The sequence below is a fragment of the Bombus bifarius genome, unplaced genomic scaffold (genome assembly GCF_011952205.1).
Source record: "Bombus bifarius isolate JDL3187 unplaced genomic scaffold, Bbif_JDL3187 scf7180000007978, whole genome shotgun sequence".
Classification (NCBI taxonomy): domain Eukaryota; kingdom Metazoa; phylum Arthropoda; class Insecta; order Hymenoptera; family Apidae; genus Bombus; species Bombus bifarius.
Window position 1 is genome coordinate 1,400,448 of NW_022884363.1, and position 26,137 is coordinate 1,426,584.

General features: G+C 37.6%; 1 protein-coding gene across 2 annotated transcripts in view; it reads right to left on the reverse strand.

Moving 5' to 3' along the window:
• Window positions 1-26,137, reverse strand: part of LOC117204331 (discoidin domain-containing receptor 2-like) — a 140,525-nt gene that overhangs the window by 58,992 nt on the left and 55,396 nt on the right. For both annotated transcript variants that reach the window (XM_033441610.1, XM_033441609.1), the window contains exon 2: window positions 19,085-19,219. In XM_033441610.1, coding sequence (XP_033297501.1) covers window positions 19,085-19,175 — 91 coding nt within the window. In that variant the 5' untranslated portion in view covers window positions 19,176-19,219. The remainder of the gene's footprint in view (window positions 1-19,084; window positions 19,220-26,137) is intronic.

Genomic DNA, 26,137 nt, shown 5'->3' on the forward strand with positions numbered 1-26,137 from the left:
GTAATATTATATTTAATCATTTTCGTGAATAAAAGCCTACAAAATTAAAAAAGCACGGTCAAGTTAAGTTATTGCTCAGCTACTCCTTTTTTATTATTAATTTTACGTGACAACAGCGTCGATTAAGACAATCATCGATGAGTCGACGTATCACCGACTTTTTGCCGAATTTCCGGATCTAACTCGTCCATCGGATTTCGGACGAGAGAAAACTCGACACTGTGTGGTACATCACATCGAAACGACGTCCGACCCACCTGTCTACAACAAATCCCACCGACTCGCACCTGATCGACTTAAACAGGTTATGGCGGAGTTTGAAATGATGATCGAACAAGGCGTGATGCGACCACCGAAAAGCCCGTGGGTATTACCCCTTCACGTTGTACCGAAGAAGGACGGAAACCTGCGACCATGTGGCGACTACCGTGCGTTGAACGCTCGCACTGTACCCGACAGGTACACGCCGCCACACATCGAAGACTTCGCGCAAATCGAAAATCTTTTCGAAAATCGATCTTGTTCGCGCATATCATCAAATTCCGATAGCGTTCAAAGATGTCGAAAAAACCGCGATAACGACACCTTTCGGACTTTTCGAAGCAACAAACATGATGTTTGGACTTCGGAACGCCGCGCAAACGTGTCAGCGATTCGTTGACGAAATAACGCGTGGTCTCGATTTCGTCTACGCGTACATAGACGATTTTCTCATAGTGAATTCCACACAAAGTGTATATTGGGAGTGTTGTTAATAAATATACTGTTAATTATACTCTAGTAATTCTTCAGTACTTATCATGACCTATCCACCTCATGTCCTTCGTTTTTAGAGAATGCTTAGGAAGCGGATATCCCGTCTTTTTAGTATCGTAACTGGCGTAAAATTAGCTTCATGGGGACGAGTGTTATCCTGCAAAGTCGGAGCGTTAAGAAAGTTCAGCGTAAAAGAGGTGAAACGAGGCAAGGTGTGTCTATAACGAGCATTCAGGTCGAGCTTGTGGACCCAAAAATCCCTTCGTGCTCGTTGTCTAACCGCGTGCATCGTTTTAATAATAATACAACGACCGTCCAGTGCGTCTTCCGGCGAATAAAAGCACAGTACATGTTATTATTGCATCGTGAATTATTCGTTACACTCTTAAAAGTAAATGACAATAAACATCCTAATAAATAGCTCGTTATAATAGAGAACTGACCTTTTTTCTTTCGTAAAAAAAATTTGTCAAATTTGTATCGCAAACTTTTTATGAAATAATACACATTCGAATACGTTTCTGAAAATGAAAATTTATTATCAAATTAATTCGATAATTTTACAATTTTTCCCTTGTAAAAAAGATTTGTCAAATTTGTATCGCAAACTTTTTATGAAATAATACACATTCGAATACGATTGTGAAAATGAAAATTTATCATCAAATTAATCCGACGACTTTACAATGATAAAGAATCATCATTTTCAATCCCCCGGTATAGGCATACAGATGGAATATGCAAGAGGTTTTGGATACGCTTTGCCTCGTTTATTTTGTCTAAAGCTCCATTAATCTTCGAGATGGCACAGAGACAATTCTTATCGTTCTTAAGTCACTACACCCTCCAGCAAATTTTTATTCAACGTTAGGGTGCGTCGTAAATTAATCCTAAGCGATATCTTTTCAAATTCTCTCAGACACCTGGCTGATTCACCAGAGCATTATACCAGGGCACGCACGCGACGTTTCCCCTTCCATTCTTACATTTTTCAGGGCAACTGGTGAAATATTCTCGAATATATCGGTTGAAAAAAAGCGACTAGAACGTTTCCTCATCCTCGTAGACACTCGTAACGCGGCTAAATCTTGAGAAAATCCCAGCAATCTGAGTATGTACAGGTAGTTAGTTTTAGCGAACAATATAAACCTCTAAGCTTGGCGTGCGAGTGAACCGTAAAAAAATCGTTCAGCACTTTACTTTAAACGTACACGCGTTCGTTTGTTCCATTTCGCGTTCAGATTAATGCACCCTCTTTATATTGTCTGACCCCTCTAACGCAAACTTGTAGTTTCATTTTCTGCTTCCTTTTTATTCCTTTGATAAATAATAATTACGTGGACGCGATAATTGCGGTTCTGAAAGCTGAATTAATCAACTGCATTTTTCGTAACATTATTAATTTCATTAACTCGGTAGACTACTAACATCTATCTCGTAAAAAAGAAATAGCTTCCATAAGTTTATTATCACCAAGGAATAGTATAAATAATGGTAAATTTCAAAATACGTTTTAATAAATAATATTTTCACAGGATATAGTCACTTTTCTCTGTTCTTGAATTTGTAGGGTTCTAGATGTACGATCGATGATTAACGTTGCTCGTACAAATAAAACGTTGTACATACATAAAAAAGTTCGACGATCTGATGAACTCCGAGACAATATTTCAATATATTCGAATATAAAAAAGAAACCTTGATAACATGAGGAATACATTGCATATCCGCTGTTGTAAAACATTTCGCTTCGTGTATTATCTAATAAAAAAACCTCCCTAAAAAATTTATCGTGTATCTTCATAAAAGAAGATTATTTTCAGTTTCGTAAATAAATTCATGTATTTGCGTCGAGTTATAAAGTAGAACGAGAATATTAGAGAAAATATACGAATGTTCGAATGTTACATCTACATTTCCATTGATAAGTATTAGGACATTTACAGAAAGTGAGGTAAATGTAAAAAATTATTAGGATAACAGAACACTTGTAGAGAGTGAGGTAGATAATAAATTATTAGGAAAAATATTGGAATTAATAGGATTATTAAAATGTTTAAAAATCTATATCCTGTTTGATATCTTATACCAAGACAGCATCGAACATTATTGATAAAATCAGGAAAAATTTTTTTTAAATTAACATAAAAAATGTAATTATTATATATATAATACAAAATAAGAATCCTAATTATGAATAAAAACATTTATTGGAAGAAAATCTGTAAAATGAAGTGACATTCTAGTTGTCAATGAATGTTACTACTAACCATCACCCTGCGACGTTTCGTCTCATTATCTTCGGCCGAGACGAATATTATGTCGCTAATAAAGCCGTAACGTGATACGGAAACAGTTTCCTGGTCCCTTGCCCAGGTTTCCAGCGACTATGGTATCGCTTTCAATATTCTAGCCGCCGTCAGACAGGAAGACTCCCGATGACATTGAAAGCACTGTCATCTGTGGAGTGACAGACTTCAGGCACTTTAATTAGAACCGCGTAGCTGCAGGTGAAATCAGTAGTCAGGATAATAATGGTTGGCGAGAGAGGACACGCTGGTCTGACGACTAATAGGCATCGCTGCGTTGATTACGAAGTTGGAAGGAGCGGATGAACAAAGTGACAGGAAACGCCATTCCGGGGCTGGCTTTCGAATGTAAAAGCTTCGATCGATAATATCGGGTTGGAATCTCCTTTTTCTTTTTTCCCCCTTCCTTCTTGAATTTTTAGCAAAGGTACTGAACAAGGAAACAGCAGGAGACTGCTGTTCGTGTCAACTTTTGGGAAACAAAGATTCCTGTACGTATAGAGTATCTTCCCAATTTGTGTATAAATGTGACATTAGATACGAAGTGCTCAGAGGAAAAATAGTACAAAATATATATAATATCTAATTTGACAAAATTATGGATAAAGTTAAAGAATTATATATCCCTTTAAATATTAGTATTGATGTATATGTGAGGAATTTAAAGGAAAATTGTATACAAGTGACGAAATTATTAATTTCAGAATATTTTGGATGAAGACAGAGTTTAATTGGAAAATCTGTATGATCGTAAATATTAAAAGACATTGCCATATATGCAGTAATGAAAATTTGGAAATTTATAAAAGAGTCTTCTGAATAAATAAATCTCGTATATCGTTTCCTCTATTTATCTCATTCGTAGAGAAAATTCACTAATACATAACATTTCTCCTCGTAACAGTGGAAGACCGTGTATAGTATATTAAACCCATATAAATCCTACGCAAATTCACTCATCGGGGTTTATTTAGTAAGTTGATCCTGTCATAACCATTCTCTACAAATTTTCAGATTCGTCTTCTCCCTAACCATTTTTCCTTCGTTCTCTCCCCTGGCTTTGTAAAACGTCTCGAGGAATGACGGGCCGACTTAACCATATCACTCGACATTCTCCGCTGACACTCTTTTATCTTGCGCCAAACAAGAGATACGATTACAGCTGAATTGCGTGACTGCTACCGTATAACGAAGCCTTAACCATGTTCAAGCAAAATTCTTACATGTAAACGGCGATTAACGTTGCTCCCTTCACGCAAAGGGTTCCAGATTTTCCTGAAACTCGACGAAGGTATACGACTATTGGATCCTAGTTTTCGTGGAACTTTCCATCGCTTCTGCGTATTTCCTGGTGTTGCTTCATTGTTTACACTATGACGGGGCCTGGTGTACCTAGATGACAGCACGTACACGTGACATCGTATGCATCCCAGCTCAGTATACGCACGACGGCGAAGATGAATATTCTAGAGGAGCGTCGAGCAAAAGAAGAGGACGTGATATGACGAGGCTCGACGCGAGAGACGAGAGGCGAACTTGACGCGCGTTTCACGAGCCAATGAGAACAGAGACGCGAACATAATGGAATGTTGCAACAGAATTTATCTTTTCTGTTAATTTCTTGGTGGAGATATTTGATGCGTCCTTTGAAAGTTGCCTCAAAATATTAATAAGAGATAAGAAGAGAAATACAGAGTGAAAATAATGGTAACAGACGCTGTATATTAATATCGGATAAGTTTACTAAAGTAGCCTTTCATTTGTAGAATAAATTTGATAATAAATTAATTTCAGATTCGATCTATACATAACAGTGGTAGATTTCGAAATTCTATAAATATAACTTAATATTGGCGTTCTATCATACGTGTATATATTATATTTATCCGACAAATTAAATTTTAATTCATTAGCGGGATGGAAATTAAACCTTAATTTTATTCGCACAGGAAATAATACTAACGTTTATCTATTCTTGGCCTGTACTGCGACGTCATTTATCTATCCTGACTTTGTACTTGTACTTCATTAATATTAAAACCGACCTGTATCTAAAATGCTACATGCGGAACAATATAATTAGAGTGGTATGTCGTAGATAAATAAGCGTATTTGTCTCTGTTTCAATAAAAGTCAGAATTAATTTTGGTGAAAGCATCTGCATGTTTTTTGATAATTGCAGAAATGAAATGTCGACACTTATTGCTATATTCCTGTTATTGTAAGAAATAAAGAATTTACACGGAATTTACACGAATATAAAATACACATTTATATTTAGTACATGAAATTTCTTTTACGACTATCTATAGCTGAGTGAAATGAATTACAGTAGATCAGCTGTAAACAAGGTTTACCAGAATAAAAAACCTCTGTAACTTGGAACGTAGATCAAATAGGACAGATATTTTCACCAACTTCCCTCGTTCCTTTTACGTTCCCAATTGATGCCCGGAGTTACGCCCACGTGTTTCAAGAAGCAAGCTGCACCGGTCTCCGCAATTCTCCAAATGAAAGTAAGGATCACGAATCAGCTTCCAAAAACCTGAACCCTAATAGCTTTCCATCGAAACACGTACCATCCGCTTCTAAATACACGACTTCACACCGTTCGCTCTCCTTTCATACTGGTATAAATGCCGCAGCCATCCCAAGCTCCATTCCCGAAAACTTTAAAGAACAATACTGTCGCGAGCGTTTCGTGTCTCCCAAGACCCTGCTCGCGTTTACGCTCATTAGTCACCGCTGATTCCTTTTCAAGTCCCAAAGATGCGCTATTGTTTACAAGGCGATTGTTCGCCGACATATAATATCAACGCTCGTCCTTAGAAAAGAAAAAGGAAAACGCGCGGAAATGGCCGAAGGAGAGAAACGAAACACAAAAGCCGATGAAAACGACAGAGGAAGATAGGAGAAGCGCGGAGAACGAAACGAAGCGGAAGACACAGGATAAAACGGAAGAAGGAGCTGGGATACAAAGAGGAAAACGAGGACGGAATAGAATGCAATAAGATGAGACTTACATTAGTGTGCACTACGCGTCGTAGAATTGACGTGCTCCTTATAAAGCCGAAGGGTAAGGTAGCCGGGAGAAGACACGCAGGAAGAAAGACGGAATGGAACAGACGAAGGGAAGAGGAAGTTTAAGGAGAGAAGAGATGGTTGACGAGCGCAGAGCGGAGAGATAGCGGGCGAGAAAGTAGGAAGGCACGTCGTGGCTCCTGCACGCTGGTGGAAGCCCGATTGTTCTCTGCAACCGACTGTGTCTCATTACTTCGAATTGGCTGGCCGTAGACAATGCCAGCGGGTAATACGGTTATCCGGAAGATGGTTTTCAGCGGCCTCCTCTTCGTTTCATCGCCCGCCTCTGTCCTCCATCCAACGCGACGCCCTTTTACACTTTACCCCTTCTCCGCCCTTCTTCTGACTCTACGAGGGTATAAACCCTTTTTCCTCGGTCACGTTAAGAGGTTACCGAGCTGCAAGCGCCGCGTACCTGCTCGCTGTAACCGTAAGAGAAAGGACAGTAGGGAGGGAAAGCAAACCAAAAGAAAGATGCTGACAGAGAAGACAATGGACCGTTGCGAACTAGGCGGCTTCTTCGAGCCTTCCGGCAGATAAGAATCGAAGATTAAGCCGCGATACCGGGCACGGCGCGAGAAGATGACCCGGGAGGACCCCGGAGCGACCAACGACGTCGCTTGGTTTAGCTGGTAACCGGTACTTTCGATCGTTCGTACGCTCCGAATGGGGTCGATCGTTTTTTCCTTCTGTGGTTTTCTTTTTTGTTTTGCGAGTGACAAGGGAAGAGTAATATCGAGACAGATCTTTGAAATCTCTTCTATCGAGGTCTTGGGTCAGAGTTTTTAAATGAAGTTTACGAAGGATACCGAAGTGTCAAGTCATGCGGAATTATAGCGGATCTAAATCCATCCCTAAGGGTGGAACATGTGGGCTGAAATATAGGCTTTGAGTCATGAAAGGATATGTGAAATCGAATATGGTTTTGGGTTGTGTAAGAGTAATAAGATTAACATACGATGATCCAGAATTCTTTAGAATATGCTAATCGCTTTCTAGTTAGCATAAACTGTGTTACATTCGTATAAAACTCTTCAAGCTTGATTGTGAAGTCTTCGATGTTGTATCTTAGCCTCGCAATCACACTAGACGTAGGTATTAACATATATTATAACGAATCAAAGTTCAATAGATTTCGAGAAATGATATGATGTGAAATATTTGACAAATTTTATCGCAATTAATAAAATCGGGGAAGGCAATACCACATAGGAATGTAAGCTCGCTGAGTGTGAATTTCGAAATGCAAGTTTCCCTACGATCAAAGGAAGCAGGAATTATCGAAGTACAAATCAGATCGTATCACTTTAACCTACACTGATCGCTTCGGGCGTGATCTTCATTTCAAATAAACCGCTTGCTCGAGGTATTACATCAGGGGGAAAGTTTAATAGGCGAGAGAGAGAGAGAGAGAGAGAGAGAAAGAGAGAGAGAGGAAGAAAAAAAGAAAATAAGACTCGCCCTGCGGAAAGATTGGGCATCGTCGGGTAGAAGGAAGTTTCTTTCACGCCCAAGGAATAAGATGAGAATCGAAGATTAACCGACGACACGACTTTGGATCGGACAAGATGACGTCTCCAGCTCGGCCTAGCTTTCTATAGTCGAGGGAAACTGCTCTGCATTTCAAATCCGCGAAAAGCCGGGAAGCTTTTCGTCACGGACGGTCGATTCAGTCGGCTGAGAAGAAACGCCCCGGTAGAAAGGGAATAACCTCTCGTTCGGACAGCCGTGGACTCATCCACTCTACTCTTTCGAATGATGTACCACGATGTCGATTCTTTTATGGATTTACAAATGATTGGCATTGTTTAACATAGCGAATAAGTACAAATTTTCTTAAAACGTAAAGATTGATGTAACTGAGCGCTAAACGAAGCCTCTCAGAAGCGAAACTGACCCAGTTTACTTTCTCTCAAATTCTTAATTTTATTACGATATTTGATTCTCAAGAAAGAAGTTCTACACATTTATTTATCACAAGAAGATAACATAAATAATAGGTAAATGTTCTAAGGTAAATTTTAGGAACAGAATTTGCAACACCATCACACACCTGCACTCTTCAATTTATCAAGTTAATCAATGTGGCTTTCGAACAGTTCATGTATAGACTGATTTTAATAGACTTAATTGAATGCTTTTCCGGAATCGTGAAAGTTACTTTAGAAATTGTTTGTGTGTATACTGTTGTGAAAATATGAAGTATAATTACTAGAATCTTCTTCAAGTATCGTAGTAGTTGATTCAATAAATTTTTATGAATCTACTGCTGTAAGAAATAAATATGGTTTCTCGTATACCTAATTAATTAAATTTTCTTCTGATATTACGAAAGATATTTTAACAAAATTTTATGTACTATTGTAAAAAGTAAGTACTGATTCTAATTAATTTAATCTTCCTCCAGTATCATAGAAGTTACAGGTAGTGTCGTAAAAGATAAATATTTACTGTAATATAATTAATTGAAATCTTCTTCTGATACCGTATATTCTGGTTTAAGAAATTTTTATGTATGTATCTCTATATAAAATAGATATTGATTTCGATACAATTAAATAAATTTCCTTGTCGTATCGAACAAGCTTTTTCAAGAAATTTTTATATATCACACGACGATGAATAATCTTTGTTTTTGTTTTCGAAAAGTATTTTTCTCCACTCGTATCCACTGTAAATAACTCCAGAGAAAATGATAGAAAACTCTTGCTGGAGACAACCCTTCTGAACGCTCTTTCTCGATCCCCTCTTTCCCGAATTCTGGAGTGGTGTTATTCTTGTGCAAAGACGATAGAACACAAGCATATTTTCTTTCATAAACAACGAACACTACTGATATCTCTGAGAGTATACGCATCTCCAAAATTGCTATTTTCCAAAGCCTGCGCTCGACACCTGATTCGGAAACTCAGATTGGAACATCAGATCGTACGGAACTCTTCTGCATTCAAGATCGAGGAGGTTGGACGTTTCTATCAAAAGTTCTCCGATAGAAAATGGAAGATCTGATAGAAAAAAGAAAGAAAGAGAGAACGAGAAGAAAAAGCGATAATAGGGAGGAACAGCGAGGAATTTTACTTAAGTCGACGAAGTTCTGACGAGGAGCATGGTTGAATTTCAGTGATCGACGAATGAAAGAAAAGCTTGAAGCTTAATCGAATGCGACGCTGGGAATAGACACGGAATAAATTGTAACATTGTCCTCTATTGTTTTGCGCAAACACGTGCACAATACCCTCTATAATTGCCGTAATGTTTGTCCTCGTGCATATTCGATTTATTCTTGTACGTTCGCCTCTCCTGTTCACCGATTATTCCGGTCATAGCTTCTATTATGTATCGCGCCACGTTAGTATAGATTACTTCAGATAGCTTTATTTAGTATTAAATGTCCTCCGTACAACAAAAACGACGTTGTCTTTCGATGCATTTCCTCATGAAATAATTGATAATCATTTAAAGCTCAAATTTCGCTTTATTTGTTAGCAAACAAATTTATTTTTTGATTTCCATTGATCCTTCGTTCAAAAAATATTTAACCAAGAAGAATACTGTTACGGTAGTTTACGCGTGGGAATATTAGTTTAATCAATCCGTTTTTCGTTTTATCAATTTTTAATTTATTTACATCTGTTCAATAAGTTTGAACAGATTATGTATTTTTCTCAGTATTTAATTTACGAATTTACAAATTTGAAATTATTTAGACTGTATCTTGTTTCTTTATTTCTAAGTTATTTAACGACTGCACCCTATTATATTCCAGATTTCTAAATATATTTATAGTTATGTGACTCGAATATTTTCCAATATCATTCACGCGTTGCCTGCTGTGGTAGTCGCTAATGAGGCTTTGCGATGTCATCGGAGTCATCGATAATTAGCGATACCATAAGTAATTCAAACATTTAGATTAAACAACGATAACATTAATAAAATTTTAAATACTTTCAACGCTACAAGAATAAACCAAAGTTATCACCTACTGAATATCCTAAAAAGTTAATTGAAATAAATTTATTTAAAAAAAGCATAGAAAATTTGCATGAAAATTCACATGTTATAAACATAATAGAAATATTTAATTACTTAAACACCCTGTATTGGCATGACGTATCTTTTTACGAATCCGTAACAGAAGACGAAATATCGACTAGAATCGAATGGATAAATGTTTCAGAGGAGTTCGAACAAAGTTCGAATAATTTCCAGCTAATACACTGAAAGTTGGTTAATTTGTTACTATCTGGAAGGTCCAACGACGCGTAGAAATATTCCTCTTTGAGCAATTTGGCCCAGTTGCCGAACTTCCAACATGATTAAACGTCCCTACCTTCGATTTATGGGAACTCTTCGACCCGATGAAAGTGTATAGATCACCTGAAGAACGAATCCAAACGCGTATGTCCGGAAATGGACGTTGAGAATAATAAAAGGGTGCTTGTCAGCTTCCGTCGAAGAAGCTTTTCGCACTTCCCTCGTTCCAGCGATTTCGTAATAAAGTGTTTCATGAGATATTTACGATCGGTTTCATGATTTATTTATGTGATTTTATTGGAAAATTTTAAGGCGGCCATTCGCTAAGATTGCGGTTCCAAAGCGTTTACAGGCGAATCGTACAGAAGTATGAACTCTTGTTTTAGGAATCGTATTTTCTTGAATTTCCCGGTTTAATCAGAAAAGTTTCGAAAGTTTAATACTTCGTCGGAGTTGATTTTACTTGATTTTATTCATTTTAGTTTACGTTCGTTCGAGTTAATTATTTTGCACTCTAAATAGTTCATTAATATTTGATATCTTGCAAGTGGTTCGGTTAATACTGTAATGTACATTTATATAGAATCTCGTTAATATCAAAAATGAAATATCTCTATTGTGAAGATACCATAAGTCAAAATAGAGTTCAGATAGTCGAATAACAATTTTATTAATAGATCTGAACAACCTCGAACCTTCTACTGAATAATCTTTTCATGTCTGAAGATTATCACGAAATATCAAAAAACATAAAGCCAGAAAATATGAGGGAATACAAATAATAAACAGCCATGATAAATAGCAGGTGAACTAACAAACGAGTAATATAACACCTTTCTGCTGTCGCTAAAACCAGCAAGGAATCCAACTATAATATTCCAGGGTTAATTAAATTCACTTGTCTGCATACCACATCACGAACAAGCTTACCGATGACTCGCGGGGCAACAAAAAGCCGAAACACGTTCGCCACCGTGCTCGAGCGACGCGCTGTAGGTACAGGAAACCAATGACACGAGAATGACTGCAAGTTTAAGGATTATCACCTGAATCCGCCAGTTACACGTTAAACTTCTCACATATAATGCTTTGCGTATCGTAGCATTCATCGTCGTCTATCCAGTCGCACCAGTTCAAATATGATACATTAACCACCTATCTGGTCCTTTGTCATTCAAATCAGTTAACTAACGACGATACGGTGGTTCTCCTACGGAATTCTCCGGTTCCTAAATCGACAAGGACAACGATACGACAACGACGACGACGACAACTACGAGAACGATCTCTCATACGTTCGTATAGTGTGCACAAAGTAATCATTTTCTCCTGAACAATAGTCGCCCTTATGCATGTTTCAGCAGACACCCGGAGCCGACTGGACACCTTTCGGGAGACCAGCGTTAGGTCCATGGAAAGTGAGAGACAAGGAGACGACGAGGGGAACAAAGAGAAAGACCAGAAGTCCTCGACAACGTCTCGAGATGGTAGTCCGAGTGCGTCCTGTACTTGCACTTATCTTTGTGCCACTGTTTGCTCAACCACCAAGACAGACCATTTACCATAACGAGGGAAACGGAAGCTTCGAGCAGAACTCCTTAGCACCCGGCGAAAGCCTGCAACAATGGTTTGTCCGCCATGAACTCGCCCGCTTTCCGACCTTTTCCTTTGCAGTCCTCAGCCTCTCTTTCTTCTTGCTGCTCCATCTCACGCGTCCTTATGTCCCCTTCTTTCTCCCGTGTTTTACACGATCCTTTGCGTTTCCGTTTACTCGTCACTCGGTTGCAGCAACGCGACGGGAGAGTAATCGCACTAACCTTTAGCGGATACGATGCGACGTTGATGATACCTGTGTTGTTTCCGCTCTTGTCAGATTGGCGGAATGGAGCTTTTAGCAAGTCGAGAATTGGTATGTTTATCGTTGTAAATCGGACGCGTGCATGGCGACCATGGAGAATAATTTTAGAGAGATTTTCAGAGATTTATTTGGTTAATTTATTATTCGTCGAGAGTAAGGAACTTTTATGCTTCGACGTATTTTGTCCGATTAAGTAATCTAGAGATCTGACTTATTTGTTTCAGTAATATATTCATAGCATTTAACACGTTCGATGTGCGAGTTTTTACAATTATTTTCTGTGATATAAGCATTGGAAATAATATTTTTCTTGTTTTTACTTGAAAGTGTCTAGAACATGTAATAAATCGTTGAAAAATATTGAAACAAATGATATTCATTATAGCTATAATCAAAGCATTATACGTACTGACATCGTCGTTGAATATTGACGCCCTTCTCTTTGATGTATCATCATATTGAATATGTTAATTCAGTCTGTATTGTCATTATACGAGAGACAGATTATAATTCCTGATTTCTTGGTTTTCACGTCGCTTTGAGTATTTGTAATATAACTTGAACACTGTTTCAAATGATCGCTTTTTGCAAATCAAAGATTACTCGAAGAACATAATTTACGAGGTCAAATATGTTCGAATCATTTTTTTTTCATCTGTTCTCTACAAAAATACGATGATATCCAATTAAGGTATCGATGGGTGAACGAGTATATATATTGTAATGACTCTGAAGAAATAACTCAATTCGATTCATCAAGACGTGTACGAAGCAAGTTAACAATAAATGAAGTCCTCAAATAAAAAATAATTCCCTTCAGAAAGTCCCACTTTAATAAATCATGATTTAACGTCAACTCGAATTTGGTATTTTGATTGACGGTTGTATCAAAATTACTCTTCAGCGAAGTACCCTACATGCATAAATGTTACGATTCGCAATATTCGCAATAAATCAAGAAGTCATTGGTTGATTACAAGTTTAGTTTCCCTCTCGACGATAACGGGTCTCGTTGAGGGAACAGCCGGTTGATTGACGTCAATGTTTCGAGGCTGTGCGTCGTGGACAATTGACTCTATTGATTTCTGAAGAGTAATCAGTGTCTTCGTTTTCGCGTTTACGTTCGGAAATCGATAAAATCAAAATAGGTCGATGTTGCTTGCCGTAAACAACATGCTCGAAATCGCATCGAACGAGAAGAAAACACCGTTGCAACGAGAGCGTAAAAAGCTCAGTCGTGATCGATGCGAGACATGTACAGCGTCGAACAAACGGAACACGTTCCATCCTATCCGTTTCCCTGAAAGTCCAACCAATCCTGCCGTTCGAACTAGTGTCATTTGTTTCTTTCATCTCCTTCGATCATTTATTCCCAATTATGCTTCTGGCAATTAGATCGGTCAAAGGTGAACTCACTAGGTCGATGACAGAATAAAACATCGACTGTTTTAACACATGAAAGATTTTTATGATTGGTAGAATACGGATTTGTATGCGTATATGATAAATTTAGAAGTGCAAACATTCAGAGAATGAATATAATACACAAAAGTATATAAAATATCCAAAATGAAATATAAAAATAATTTTTAGTAGGCGAAACAAATTATGCACTATATAGGTTCCATTTGCAAAAATTCCAAAGCGCAAAAACCCAGAGAATGCGTATAATATACAAAACTATATAAAATATGCAAAGTGGGGCACTTGTCGTAATTTTTAGCAGGAAAAACGAATTGTTAGGTAGGTTCCATTTGAAAAAATTTCAAAATGTAAAACTCCAGGAAATGCATATAATATAGAAAAATATATAAGATATAGAAAGTGAGATACTTGTCATTATTTTGGGCAGAGATAAACTACCGTGTAGATTTCGTTTCTTTAGTTCACTTCATAAAAATATAAAATAGCATAAAAATTCGCAATCTAATAATCAGTGTTCAAATACTTTCGCGAGCTACTGTACGTTTTTAGTTATGGCGCTGCAGAAAGAAAATTGTCGAGTGCTCTTTGTAAACACTGTAGCCACTGCGAGGCTTTATGCAACTTTTGCATCAGTCGACGTCGTTTCGTTTCGCTTTTCTTAATCTTTCATTCGCGACCATACGACGAGCACATTCGTGTCAAAGTTTCAAGCGTCGGAAATTCCAGCGACAGTTGCGATGCCCCGATATTCCATTGCGGTTTTCATTCCTTTCAAGCATTATCCAGGTAAAAAAGTTGAAAACGCTCCACGGTGGTTTCCGTTTTATCTAACATTAATTTCGAAATCATACCGTTCCTCTCTCTCTCTCTCTATCTCTGTTTCTTTTACGTATTTATCGACTCATTAATAACAAAACAGAGGAAGGTACGCAACCTGCGGAGCTCCATAGGAAAGAGGCTTTTAAAAATTTCAAGCAACCATTCCATGGATATATAGCATGCAGTATACATCCCTGCTATTCCTGTTTTCGATCCATCCGGTTTTTCTTCGATCGTTAATTCTTTTCCTTCCGGCGCACAACGGTTAAATTACACAATTTAGACGAATAAATTTATTAAATTTTTCATGCATTTTTTGACGTTATTTTACTTTCTTTATGCACTGCATGACATTAATATGAAATTGTCCTATCATTTTCAATTCCCGCATCAGTACGAGATATAAATTACGACAAACTTTCATTAGCGGTTTCTTACCACTCTTGATTCTAACTGGGCTGCGGATTTTTATGCGTTTACGGAAAATGTAAGGACGCAAAAATATACAAAACAAAGCTCCATTTAATTTCTACTTCTTCAGTAGATTCGCACAAAAATCTACAGTCTTCCGATAACATACGAGAACCTTAAAATTTTAGATTGAGCTTCATAGTAGTGAGACGCAGCGTGTATCCACAACTTTAGTAAATTCTAACCGATCTCGATTCTCGTAATCAAAGGAGAAATAATCGAAGGAGACGTTCTCCAGGTCGGGGTCAGAACTTTTTTTTCTGTTCGCGCAGGACGTTTACTTTGGCGAGTCGGAAGTCGGGCGTACAGTAGCGGAATACATGTGGAGTTTCGAGCACGTATAAGGTCTGTTTTATGGGGGACGGATAAAGAAAAGTTTCGAAGGTTCGAGCGTACGTATACGGAATTTCTTCGGTCTTTCCTATACCGGGAGGAACGATATTTCAGGTATGTGATGAGAGGCGGAGACACGGACAGAGCTTCTTTATAGCGTCACTGTGAAAACATCGATAATCTTGGAAACTTTGTACGCGTCCTTGACGATTCATGGGGCACCGTGCCGTGTCTTAAATCGTGGTAATTGTTTGCTCAGGGAGGAAGGATATTGTGATTGGCTTAGATTACTATGATACGAATATTTCATCTCCGCGATTCGTATTTGTCTACTGGAATTAGAATTTAAGATTACACATAGTGATAGATATTACGATTGGTATACGTCTGACTAAACGCGGGCTATTCTACTTGAAGTAATTTAAGTGGCCGTTTAAGAGAACGTGTATTAACGGACGTGCGATATCATCACAGAAATCTATCAATGCGTTCATTTGATTCTTATGAAATGGAAGAAGGAAGAAGATTAAGTGGAGTCTACATTTTCGAAGTTTTTCTTTTTTGATAAAAATCGATATTGTCTCCGATGACAACTTTCTCAAACAGAGGCTTATAATTATTTAACATACATCCCTGTTCGTAGGTAACACAATATTCAGTGGTCTTGCGTAAGCAACATGACAATTGTCTTAGATCTCCAAGAAGAAGATCGATTGATCGGGATTTTGTATTGGTATAGGATAACGATATAGGACAGTAAACATTTGTGAAACGTATTTATGATATATGTAAGAAAGTAACGAATGGATAATAATGTATTGATCTCCAAAAAATTCTCTGGGCTAGAAAGATAATAATACGAGTACCAGAATTATGTAAAATAGCGATCAAAGATAAAATACACAACTGAGAAAAACATTTTTCTTACAAGTCTCTCTTTGTAATGCAAGTTTCCAAACAACAGATAATAATTCCTACATCCCTTAGAAACTTCGTAATAATTTCTCGTAATAACTTTATTTCATTCTCCATAAATACCCCGATTATTTCCAGAATGAGGATATACGTTAAACTTACGATTTGTAAACAATATTAGACACCCATAAATTAAAAAGCGAATTAAAATTTAACAAGAACAATAAAGAGCGACATGTAAATGGCACTTTAGAGGCCGCGCAGCATATTACACGTCTATAAATCATCTCTCTTGCTCGACTTTCTTTGAAAAACTCGGGAGAACGGGAATACGGTTCTTGAACGGTGAACGTAGAACCTGAACGAGACCCAGGGACATTTAATATACATGGAACGCCGACAGAGCAATCGATGGAACTTGCTTATTGGCAATTTGTCGAGTGACGGGATGGGATGCGGGGGACCTGGTAACGAGGAGGTTGTTTTCCGAAGACAGGTCTCTGCCTCACGGCGTAAAATCGGTCCCTATCCTCGGCCATCGGATGTACAACGACGACCAGACGAGGAACGACGGCGAGGGAGAGTTTGGAATCTTCCGCGGGATGCAATTTATCCTGTCGCATTAGATTCAAAATAATTGATCCCCCGGGCGGGCGCGGAATAGCGAATCATTACTTCAGACTGATGGCGCCCCCACCGACCGAGTTTTGCCGACGAGGAAAATGAAAACTCGGTGATCACCTGCTTCCGATGAAAAATTTGACGGGGCAGATCGGCGAAGAGGAACACACCGGAACACGGTACCTTCGAGCCGAATAAAATGAGTTTCCCGTGGTTGCAACGCTGGCTAAAATTCGCTATCCTCAACGGAAGCGTGAACTGGTACGTCCATTTCCTGATCTAAGTTTTAGAGACTTTGATATTGATGTTTTTGCATATTTACTTGGTTCTAAAAGGACTTAACATTGACAGATATACTGTCTTGTATTTTAATTTGATACTGAGAGAAATTGACTCGTATTTTCACTCGATATTGATAGGAACTATTTTGACTTGTTGGAATTGTTTTGACTTGATGAGTCTGAAGGAAACCAGTCTTTTACAATGAACCTCTATACAAACATAAAACCAAATCTGTCGAACGTTGTGATCTTTATTTTGATAGAACAAAATGGATCATACGCAATTCGATAAAATAATAAAAACGGAAAATGTTGTGGATCTATTATTTCCTTATAAAACGAAAGAAACTACTCGGACGACATAATATTTTGATTCTATACTAGGAGGAATTTATTTATATTTTAATTCGATATTAATAAAAATTGATTTTTGTGATTCGATTTGGCACTGAAAGGTTTAAATTGATTTATATTTGAATTTGATTCTGAGACGATTCAGTCCTATGAGAAACTGGTGTGGTGTTTGGATGTGATATAAAGAGAAATTGATTGATATTTTTATTTGACACCGAAAGAAATTGACTTGTATTTTGATTTTATATTAAGAAAAACTTATTTGTTGATATATTTGTGTTCTGATTAGCATTTTAATTTAGTACCGACTTTGATGTTCATTTTGATGCTGAGAGAAACTGTGAAACCGATCCTTTAGTATGTTGATTAATGGTACGAGGTAGTAATATTTACTTGTTCGATCGAAGCTTTAAAAGAGTAGTCCGTAGCTTTGAAGAAATAAATTGCAATATACTCTGATATTTGGCTCGGGTTTAATTTATGAACTGATTTCAATGTTCACATATTTTGGTATTCTGCGTGTTTGAAGAAAGAAAAATGTATTTTTGAAATGCATCCTGATATTTGGCTTGGACGATGTTGATTAAATTTACTGACTAATTTAATTGCCTTTGTAAATCAGTGATATAAATGAAATATTTAACGAATAAAAGAAAGTACGAATAATACAATGACTAAAACAAGAGGCGCCCCGAATATCGCACGTTATTTTTCAAATGTAATTCTGGATAAAGTAACTTATAATTAGATATTGACAAGCGACATGTCTCGATTCTCTACTACAAGCATCTTGTTTGCTTGCAGGAAGCAAAGAATGATAATTCATTATAGTTGTTACTTTAATCTAAAATCCGAAGACTAATATAATCATATAGTATTAATCGAACGAAACATTTAAAAAATGTAATACAACTTCCGAGTCGCGTGACAGTGAAAGACACTGTTGCGAAAAGTGTGAAAATAAAAAGGAACGATCTATACTAGCACATTCAGAAGACATATGAAATTGTTTGCAAGAAGTATAACGGAAACGAATTCGCCTAAAGGTACACAATTTTTCGGTCGATCGCTGGCGTTTGTCGATCAGCCACGAATTTCATCATGCGTTCCGCGATTGATGAAATCCAGTGCCGCTACGGGAGGTTGAACGCGCGAGACGCGGCTAGCCAAATCTGGTATAATAATTAAACCCGGAATCGAATTTCGCGACACTTAATAGATATTGTCAAAGATAATGTATTTCGCGACACTGTGAACGCGAGGAGAAACCGTGTCGTTTAAAATGAAATTTGTATCCATGTGACGGTCGCTTTCATATTCATGGTCTATTAAAATTTGCCAACTATACGTACAGCGTAGCGAAATGATTGAAATCTGAATAAAACACGACCGACGAATACCATCGCTGTGGTATAGTATTCTCCGGTGTGCGTATGGAATTTATCTAATTAATAATCGCGGATGGTAGCGTGCATTAAATTGTCGGCAAAGTGCACTCGAGTGCAATTTATCCAGGGACAATTTGGGAAATAAAAAGAATGAAGAAAGGAAAAAAAGTAGGTGGCCGAATGGGATAAAAAAAGAGGAAGTGTCTGGCTACTCACGTATATCGAGTGCTCGAACATCGAGGCTGGTTCCGAACAGCGTCAGCAGCGCGCAGAACTTGGCAATTATTGGCAGGCAATCAGTCTTCATGGTCGCCGAGGTGTGGTGTCTTCATGGAAGCTCGTGGCAATCGCCTGAAAACACATCGAGACAAAAAATTTACTCCCAAGTTTATATACTTTCGAGCGCCGCGCCGCCCGGTAAAATTACTTTCTTAAGTTCCTGACTACTTTCTTAAGTTTCTGAATGTTACTTGCTCTACCTTGCTTTCTTTCCTTTTTTAGAACACGAAACTTCGGATGTGTGTCAGGGACGATAATCTAAGGTGGAAATTAAATAATAAGTCGATAATTCTTTAAATATCCGTGCCTTTCTACGATGCACGGCAACAGATTAAATATTTTCAAACGAATAAGCAAAGTATTATACTTTCGTAGTTAAATTATTACAAACTTTTAAATCATCGATACAAACGCAAGGTAGAGATTGAATGATAAATTATTAATATTTTAAGTATCTTTGTTCTGCAATAATATATTACAGATTAGAAATCTCTGCAAAAATATTCTTCAATGTATTATGGAATATCATTAATCGTACTAAAATTACTACCAAGTAGGTAGTTGTAGCGCGATACTAAAATTCTGAGTGGCCTATCGATAATCGAGCTTCTTCCACGGAACTATAATAAATCATGTCGTCAAAGCACCAAGGTAGCCCGATCTTTCGGAAATAAATAGCCCGAGCAGCTCAATATACATTACAATACAAAATACCAACATTCATCTAGGCACCGTCGATCGTACCAGTCATCAATCTCCCAAGATATATCTCGTCTCGCCTTTTTATTCCTCGCGACACGCACGCCATCCGTTCGCGTTCTCGAAACGTTATCGGTCCTTCTCAATTTAGTTTCCCCGTTGTCCTTGGATCCGATAAAACCATTGATCTTTACAGGGTCACACGTTCAGGGGGTAGAAACCGTCAAAAATTGGCTACTATCGTCATAAATATGAATTATATGGGAAATCAAATAGATCGACTTCTTCTGAAAACTTTTCAATTTTGGTACGAAAGTAATCAGGGTTTAATTCTTCGGAAACTAAACCATTATACTTTGTGGGAATAATTAGTTTGACTTTTGTAAGGATTATAATGAATATATGAATTCTATTTATTTGAATGAAATTTTAATTAGTTCCCAATTAGATGTACTCTTCCAGACTGACTCTACTTATTTATAGGTGAACTCTTATTAAATGAGCTCTAATAAACTATTTATCTGCAGACGAGTTTTATTGTAATATAATTCCCCATGTCTTAATATCTCGCTCGTTGATAAGATATTCTCTTCCATTATATCAACTTATTGTCAAGACATCGTGTCCTAAATCATAGTCTGAAACTTAAGTTGACTAAATATCAAAAGGAAAGCCAACCCTTTTCTTTCAATTTTCTTACTGTACAGTAAAAGAATAGACGCGTAACGCAGATACAAGTAGAGAAGAACCTCCGCAGCTATTAGAACGCTTTCATACCTTTCCCGTATTCGATATAATTGTATCTCGTATTTTCAATCATTTTTTAACAGATGTTAAGGCTTCCGAAAATAATAAAATAATAATTAAAAAATAGTAAACATTTTTTTTCTATCATAAACCTTAGAACGATCTATTTTAAACAATAAAAATGCGTAGCATTAACTTAATATTTTATGTACGATTTTATCAATACCTTTTCCGTAATAACATCGAACGATAGGGAATAAGGAACCCTAAAAATAGGGGATTTGATCGATTCACGAGTAAAACCACGAATGATTCAGGTATTCCTTTCGCTTGGCACGACACTAGGTAACCAGTCAGCCCTGATAGTCCCTGTGGTACGTGTATCGCCTGGAGAAACACAGAAATACCGACTCGTAATCGAGTCCCTGCTCAATTAGCCCAGCCTTGCACTTTTGCGTTCCTCTGCCAGATCGTGTGAAAGACTAAGTAAGAGGAAACGAGACAAGAGAAAAGGGGAGGCATTCCTTTGGCTTTGCTCCATTTTTACTGCAGTCGGAAACGGCTCTTACGGTCACGCAACTACTATTCGACGTGCCATCTGGTTGGTCTATCGGCGAAATAAAGAACGGAATTTCGCCCGATTCAGTCCCAGCAACTAGACAAAGAGTAATTAACGGCATGAGATGTAATTGATTGAGACGAAAGGCGTCAAAGTCTCTGTCGGCCTGTGCTTGAATGCTCGTGATATTTTGGCTGCAATCCTAGCGACTGCGACGCGATACGAAAGATTCGAAAAGTGCAAAATGGTATTTTATGGAAGGATTTAAGATGCACGTACTGTTATATTGAAAAGTTCTAACGTATACGTACTTTCATATTTAAAAATTGTAAAACACGTGTATTGCGGTATTGCGTATTTTGATTTTTGAAAATTTTGCCATTCGTGAGACCCGGTGATTGGAGTTTTAAAAAATTGGATAAATAAGGTCTCTCAAGAGAACGTACTTTTAGGAAAGTATATCGTATCAGTAAAAATTATTATACGATTCATAGAATCTATACACCGTGCTATAACTAAAATCCTACAGTGAAATAGGTCCTAAATTCCATAAGACCCGATAAAGAAGGTCACAAAACACAAAAGACTTGCCATAAAAGTATCTCTAAATCTATAACACCCTGACCATAAAACCTTAAACCTTCAAGATACGGTACAACTAAACCGAGATATCGTTGTACTTGATAAAAGAATCACCTTAATCTATAGTGCCTATCAACGAGATCCCCGACTCTCGTCTCAAGAATCTCGAGGATCTGGGTGTTCCGAAAGGTTCCGCTGGTTTCAAGAATTTCCGGGGATATCAAGGGTTTCGGAAGGGTTTCCACGAGATTCTGGAAGATTCTACGAATTCAGAAGTTTCAGGCGTCCTCAGGAGTATCGAGGATCTCAGTGGTTCTGAGGAGGTCCAGAACGTCTCAGGGTATTTCTACGTTCCCTATGTAAGTGAACGTTTCAATATATTGCGAATCTAGGGGATTCTGAAATATTTGACTCTTGAGAAACGAAAGGTTCTAATAATTCTAAAAACTTTCTGAATTTGTACTTTCGAACTTTTGAATTGTTCTCGAGGATCAGGGATGTAAAAGTTCCTAAAATATTTCAGAGGTGGCAAAGATTCTACGAAGTTCCAAAGATTTGTTCCGAATTCTAGGGAATTTGTGAGGCTTCCGAATTGTTGAGATCTACCTTCAAGACCTTGAAGATGCCAAAATGCTCTGACAACATCGATGTTTCTAGGAACCTTGGTAACCATCAATAGCTCACCTAGATTCCGATAACTCTTGGAACCTCCGGGATCACCGCAAACCATTGAGACCCTGAATACCTTCGAAAACCCTGGAACCACCGATATCTGCCCAAAACTATCGGTACTCTTGGAACCTCGTTAACCGTTATGTGGATCCAAGGTCATTTGTAATTGCATCTAAGGATCTACATTCTTAGGTATGGCTGTATCTATGGACCTAGTTGTGGAATTGTACATGTAATATTTCTTTTGCCAAGTTGAATAATATTGTAACGGGAGTTTCTTCCTTTTGCGTCATTTTTTACTCACTATAGCAGCAATATAAATATAATTTTTATCGTGGTTACTTCGTTAAACTCGACGTGCTTAAATTAGGTTGGTGGTAACTTTTATTATATATCTACCAAACTAAGTCTACAGTTTTTCAAACATTATGCAAAGGTATTGACAAAATGAAGTTTGCTTGTATTTCAGAAACGAGTTACTACTCTTTTTATTTACTTAATATTCGAGATGTCGCTAATGACCAATTTTCTACCGCATACATACGACTACAGCGTTCCACGTCTGTCATATACTCACAACGATATGATCATCGAATCAATCGAGTTCAGATGACATTTACATATATTGTATGGATTTAAGGATACCAACATGTGATTACATGAGTTCAAATGTCTCCGCATTTGACATTGTTTTTGTCATATTAGGATTATACTATACGTTATATTATAAAAAGATTGTTGTTCGCTGCTTTTACGTAACATAATTAATCCATCATTTTCAAAAAGTCGATAACCGTATTCGATGCAATTTACAATCATAGTAAAATGACACGCATCGTGATTTTTATTAAGCTTTTATTACCACACTCGGTATATTAGATTATCTGTTAATTAAATGGTTCCATTCTCGTAACATTAGTGTGTCTGTGTCAAATATCCTCATTAATGAGTCGCTAATTGCAATTATTGTAAACGTAGATATTTCCAACGGGGGAAAATTTGTGTACATCGTTGTCCTTTTTTTCGTGCAAACAATTAACCGCACTCGACATTCATCGATTACGTTTTCATGGATTTGATAGCCGAGATATATGTACATCTCCTATTTCGATGACCGTGTGTAAAGGAGCCTAGCCCATTGCAGTATCGATCGTCCGATGTGACTGCAATAGCTCGTTATCCATTGTCGAAGTTCGTAGTACACGCAGTTCACTTCGTCCAAGACATTTCTCCGGTATCGCTATTAAACTTTGAATGTATCGTTTGGCACATTAACTGCTACGCGAGTTTTATATATTTTGCCTTGGGAGTCGCAATAGATTGAAACATACTATACGGAAACGTTAAATTTTTGCAAAATATTATATTATATCGTACTTGCGCACATTCTTCTCTAATAATGTCAATAAATCAGTCACATTGTTGAAAATTTTTCAGTCCACGAAATTTATCTTATTTTAATTATCCTAAAAAATATAGTAAATCGTGAGTCATCGATGACTACCGTGGTAGTTAACGTGTTAATTTCTCCTCTTCTGTTTCGCGCGTTAATCGCCCTAGAAGTCTTCTGCGTACAAACTTTAATTTTTATCTCCGTCATTATGCGACCTAAAATTTTTTCAACAATTATATCAACAACTCGCGAGAGAGAAAAGAATAAGAGAAGAATATTGAAGATAGAAACGACTGCAAGAACGGCAAGACGGTTACTCAGAAGACATAAACGAGCACAGTATCGCGACGAAGTTTCACCGTTAAAGGCAAGACAAGAACGGTTTCGGTGAAATTTTTCGAGATCCGGAAGTAGTTTCCAAGGACTTGCAGCGTAATGACGAGGATTGTGCGAGGTCAATTCCTTTCTGCTGCCGTTGCAAAATACATTCGAGATTTTATGGACCACGAGAACCGGAGTCAGTGAAACTTGCGGATTGTAGTCAGTCGAATGCTCGAAATCCCGAAAGACAGATCCCAGACGATACCTGCGCAGAGACTTACCTCGTATCGCGGGCCAGATACCCGTGCCTTCGAAATTTACCCTCGAAAATCGTCGAAAAACGACCACGTCTCATTGAACGTTTCCCCATCGACGATTTTACGAGCGGCAAGATTTTACCAAATCGAATATGAGAATACGTTAGCATACGAAATGACGGGAAAGGAATTATTGATTTATCCTTAGGTAATGTAGGAATGTTTTTTGAAGTTAAGGGGATTTTACAGATAGGGAAATAAAAAAGTATGAATGATATAGAGTTTTAATAGAATGCTTGAAATTATGATGTGAATGAAAGTTAATCTAAGATTTTGAATAATATGACAGACCAAATCTAAATTCAATAGTTCGATAACGAATAATTTATTTTTCTATTATTTTTCCTGTTTGTCATCTAACTAACGATATATTAAATTTCCTATCATTAATAATAAATACGGGAGTTCTACTGAATGATACGAAATTTAATATACTTGGATCTAATTAATTAGTACGTAAAAGCTATAATAGATAAAACGGTCTGCCAATGTGTGCTTATTGTAGCCAATACTTATTGTATATATTTCTATAAGAGCACTATTTATACTATCATCGCTTGTCTATTGCAATGTTATAGTCTGAATGTTACGTACGAACATGTACTTACAGTCATGGAAATTTTCGTCGCACGCGGAGATCCCGTTAATGAAAATCGGCGAACTGACCAGGTCGGAGAGGGCCACTTGAAACACAACATAACACCGTTTCTCGGCCCTTTGAAATTGGGTTAATTAAAACGCACCGTTTGCTGATTCGAACTTTATCTCTCTTTGTAATTTTGGGAACCAATTCCATTATACCGTCGGTGGCTCGACCTTCTTTTTTACTCTGTTGCTGCGGAGTGCATTGCACCCTGTTGTGGACTCATGCAGAGGAAATTAAGCAGCCGTGGAGTTTGCACTACTTGGTAAATTATTTGTATTGAAAATGATGCTTCGAATGTAGGCTTCGAAAATTTGCTCGATCGTGAAGGTTTTGCGATATATTTCCAGCGTATTATATGTTCATCATATATGTTACATAGATTATGTTCCAATGATTAAAAAACTACGAAAACTATTACTAAAAAGAAATTTGATATTTGGAAATACTTCAAGACAAAATATTAATTGACCGATCGATTACCCAAGTAGCACTTAGTTCAAACAATTTAATAAATTCCTATGTCACGATTAACAAAAACATTTCTTATATTGAAAAATAATACACATAAAATTTACTTTATAGCCGTTAGAAGAAACGCAGAATCTCCCACTTGTAGCAAATATTACGAACACGTGACGATAAATATTCCTCTTATCGTTCGCTACCTTCCACCGAAGTAGTTTGCCTGGCGAACAGTTAAATTCTAGACTTTCCAAGACTAGCCCCCGGGCAAATTACCCTCGGCAAAGGTTAATACATTCTCGGCGGCAATATTGTTCTCGACAATTGAGAAATCGGAATCGCGGGATATCTGTGTATCCTGCTGTGCCGCGGTTGCTTGTCCGCGTGTAAGACGTACTCCCAAAGGAGTTTTCGTTCTGAATAGCTTGTGGAACACCGCCTACACCCTGGTGGACCTATCGTTGCCTATTATCGCGTACCCTGCGGTTTTAAGCTATCGCAACACATAAGAGTGCCGGGAGAATTTCGCCCTTCCGTTTCACGCGAATCCGCCAGAACCCTTCGTGGAATTTCCTTTCGCAGTGTCCCGCGG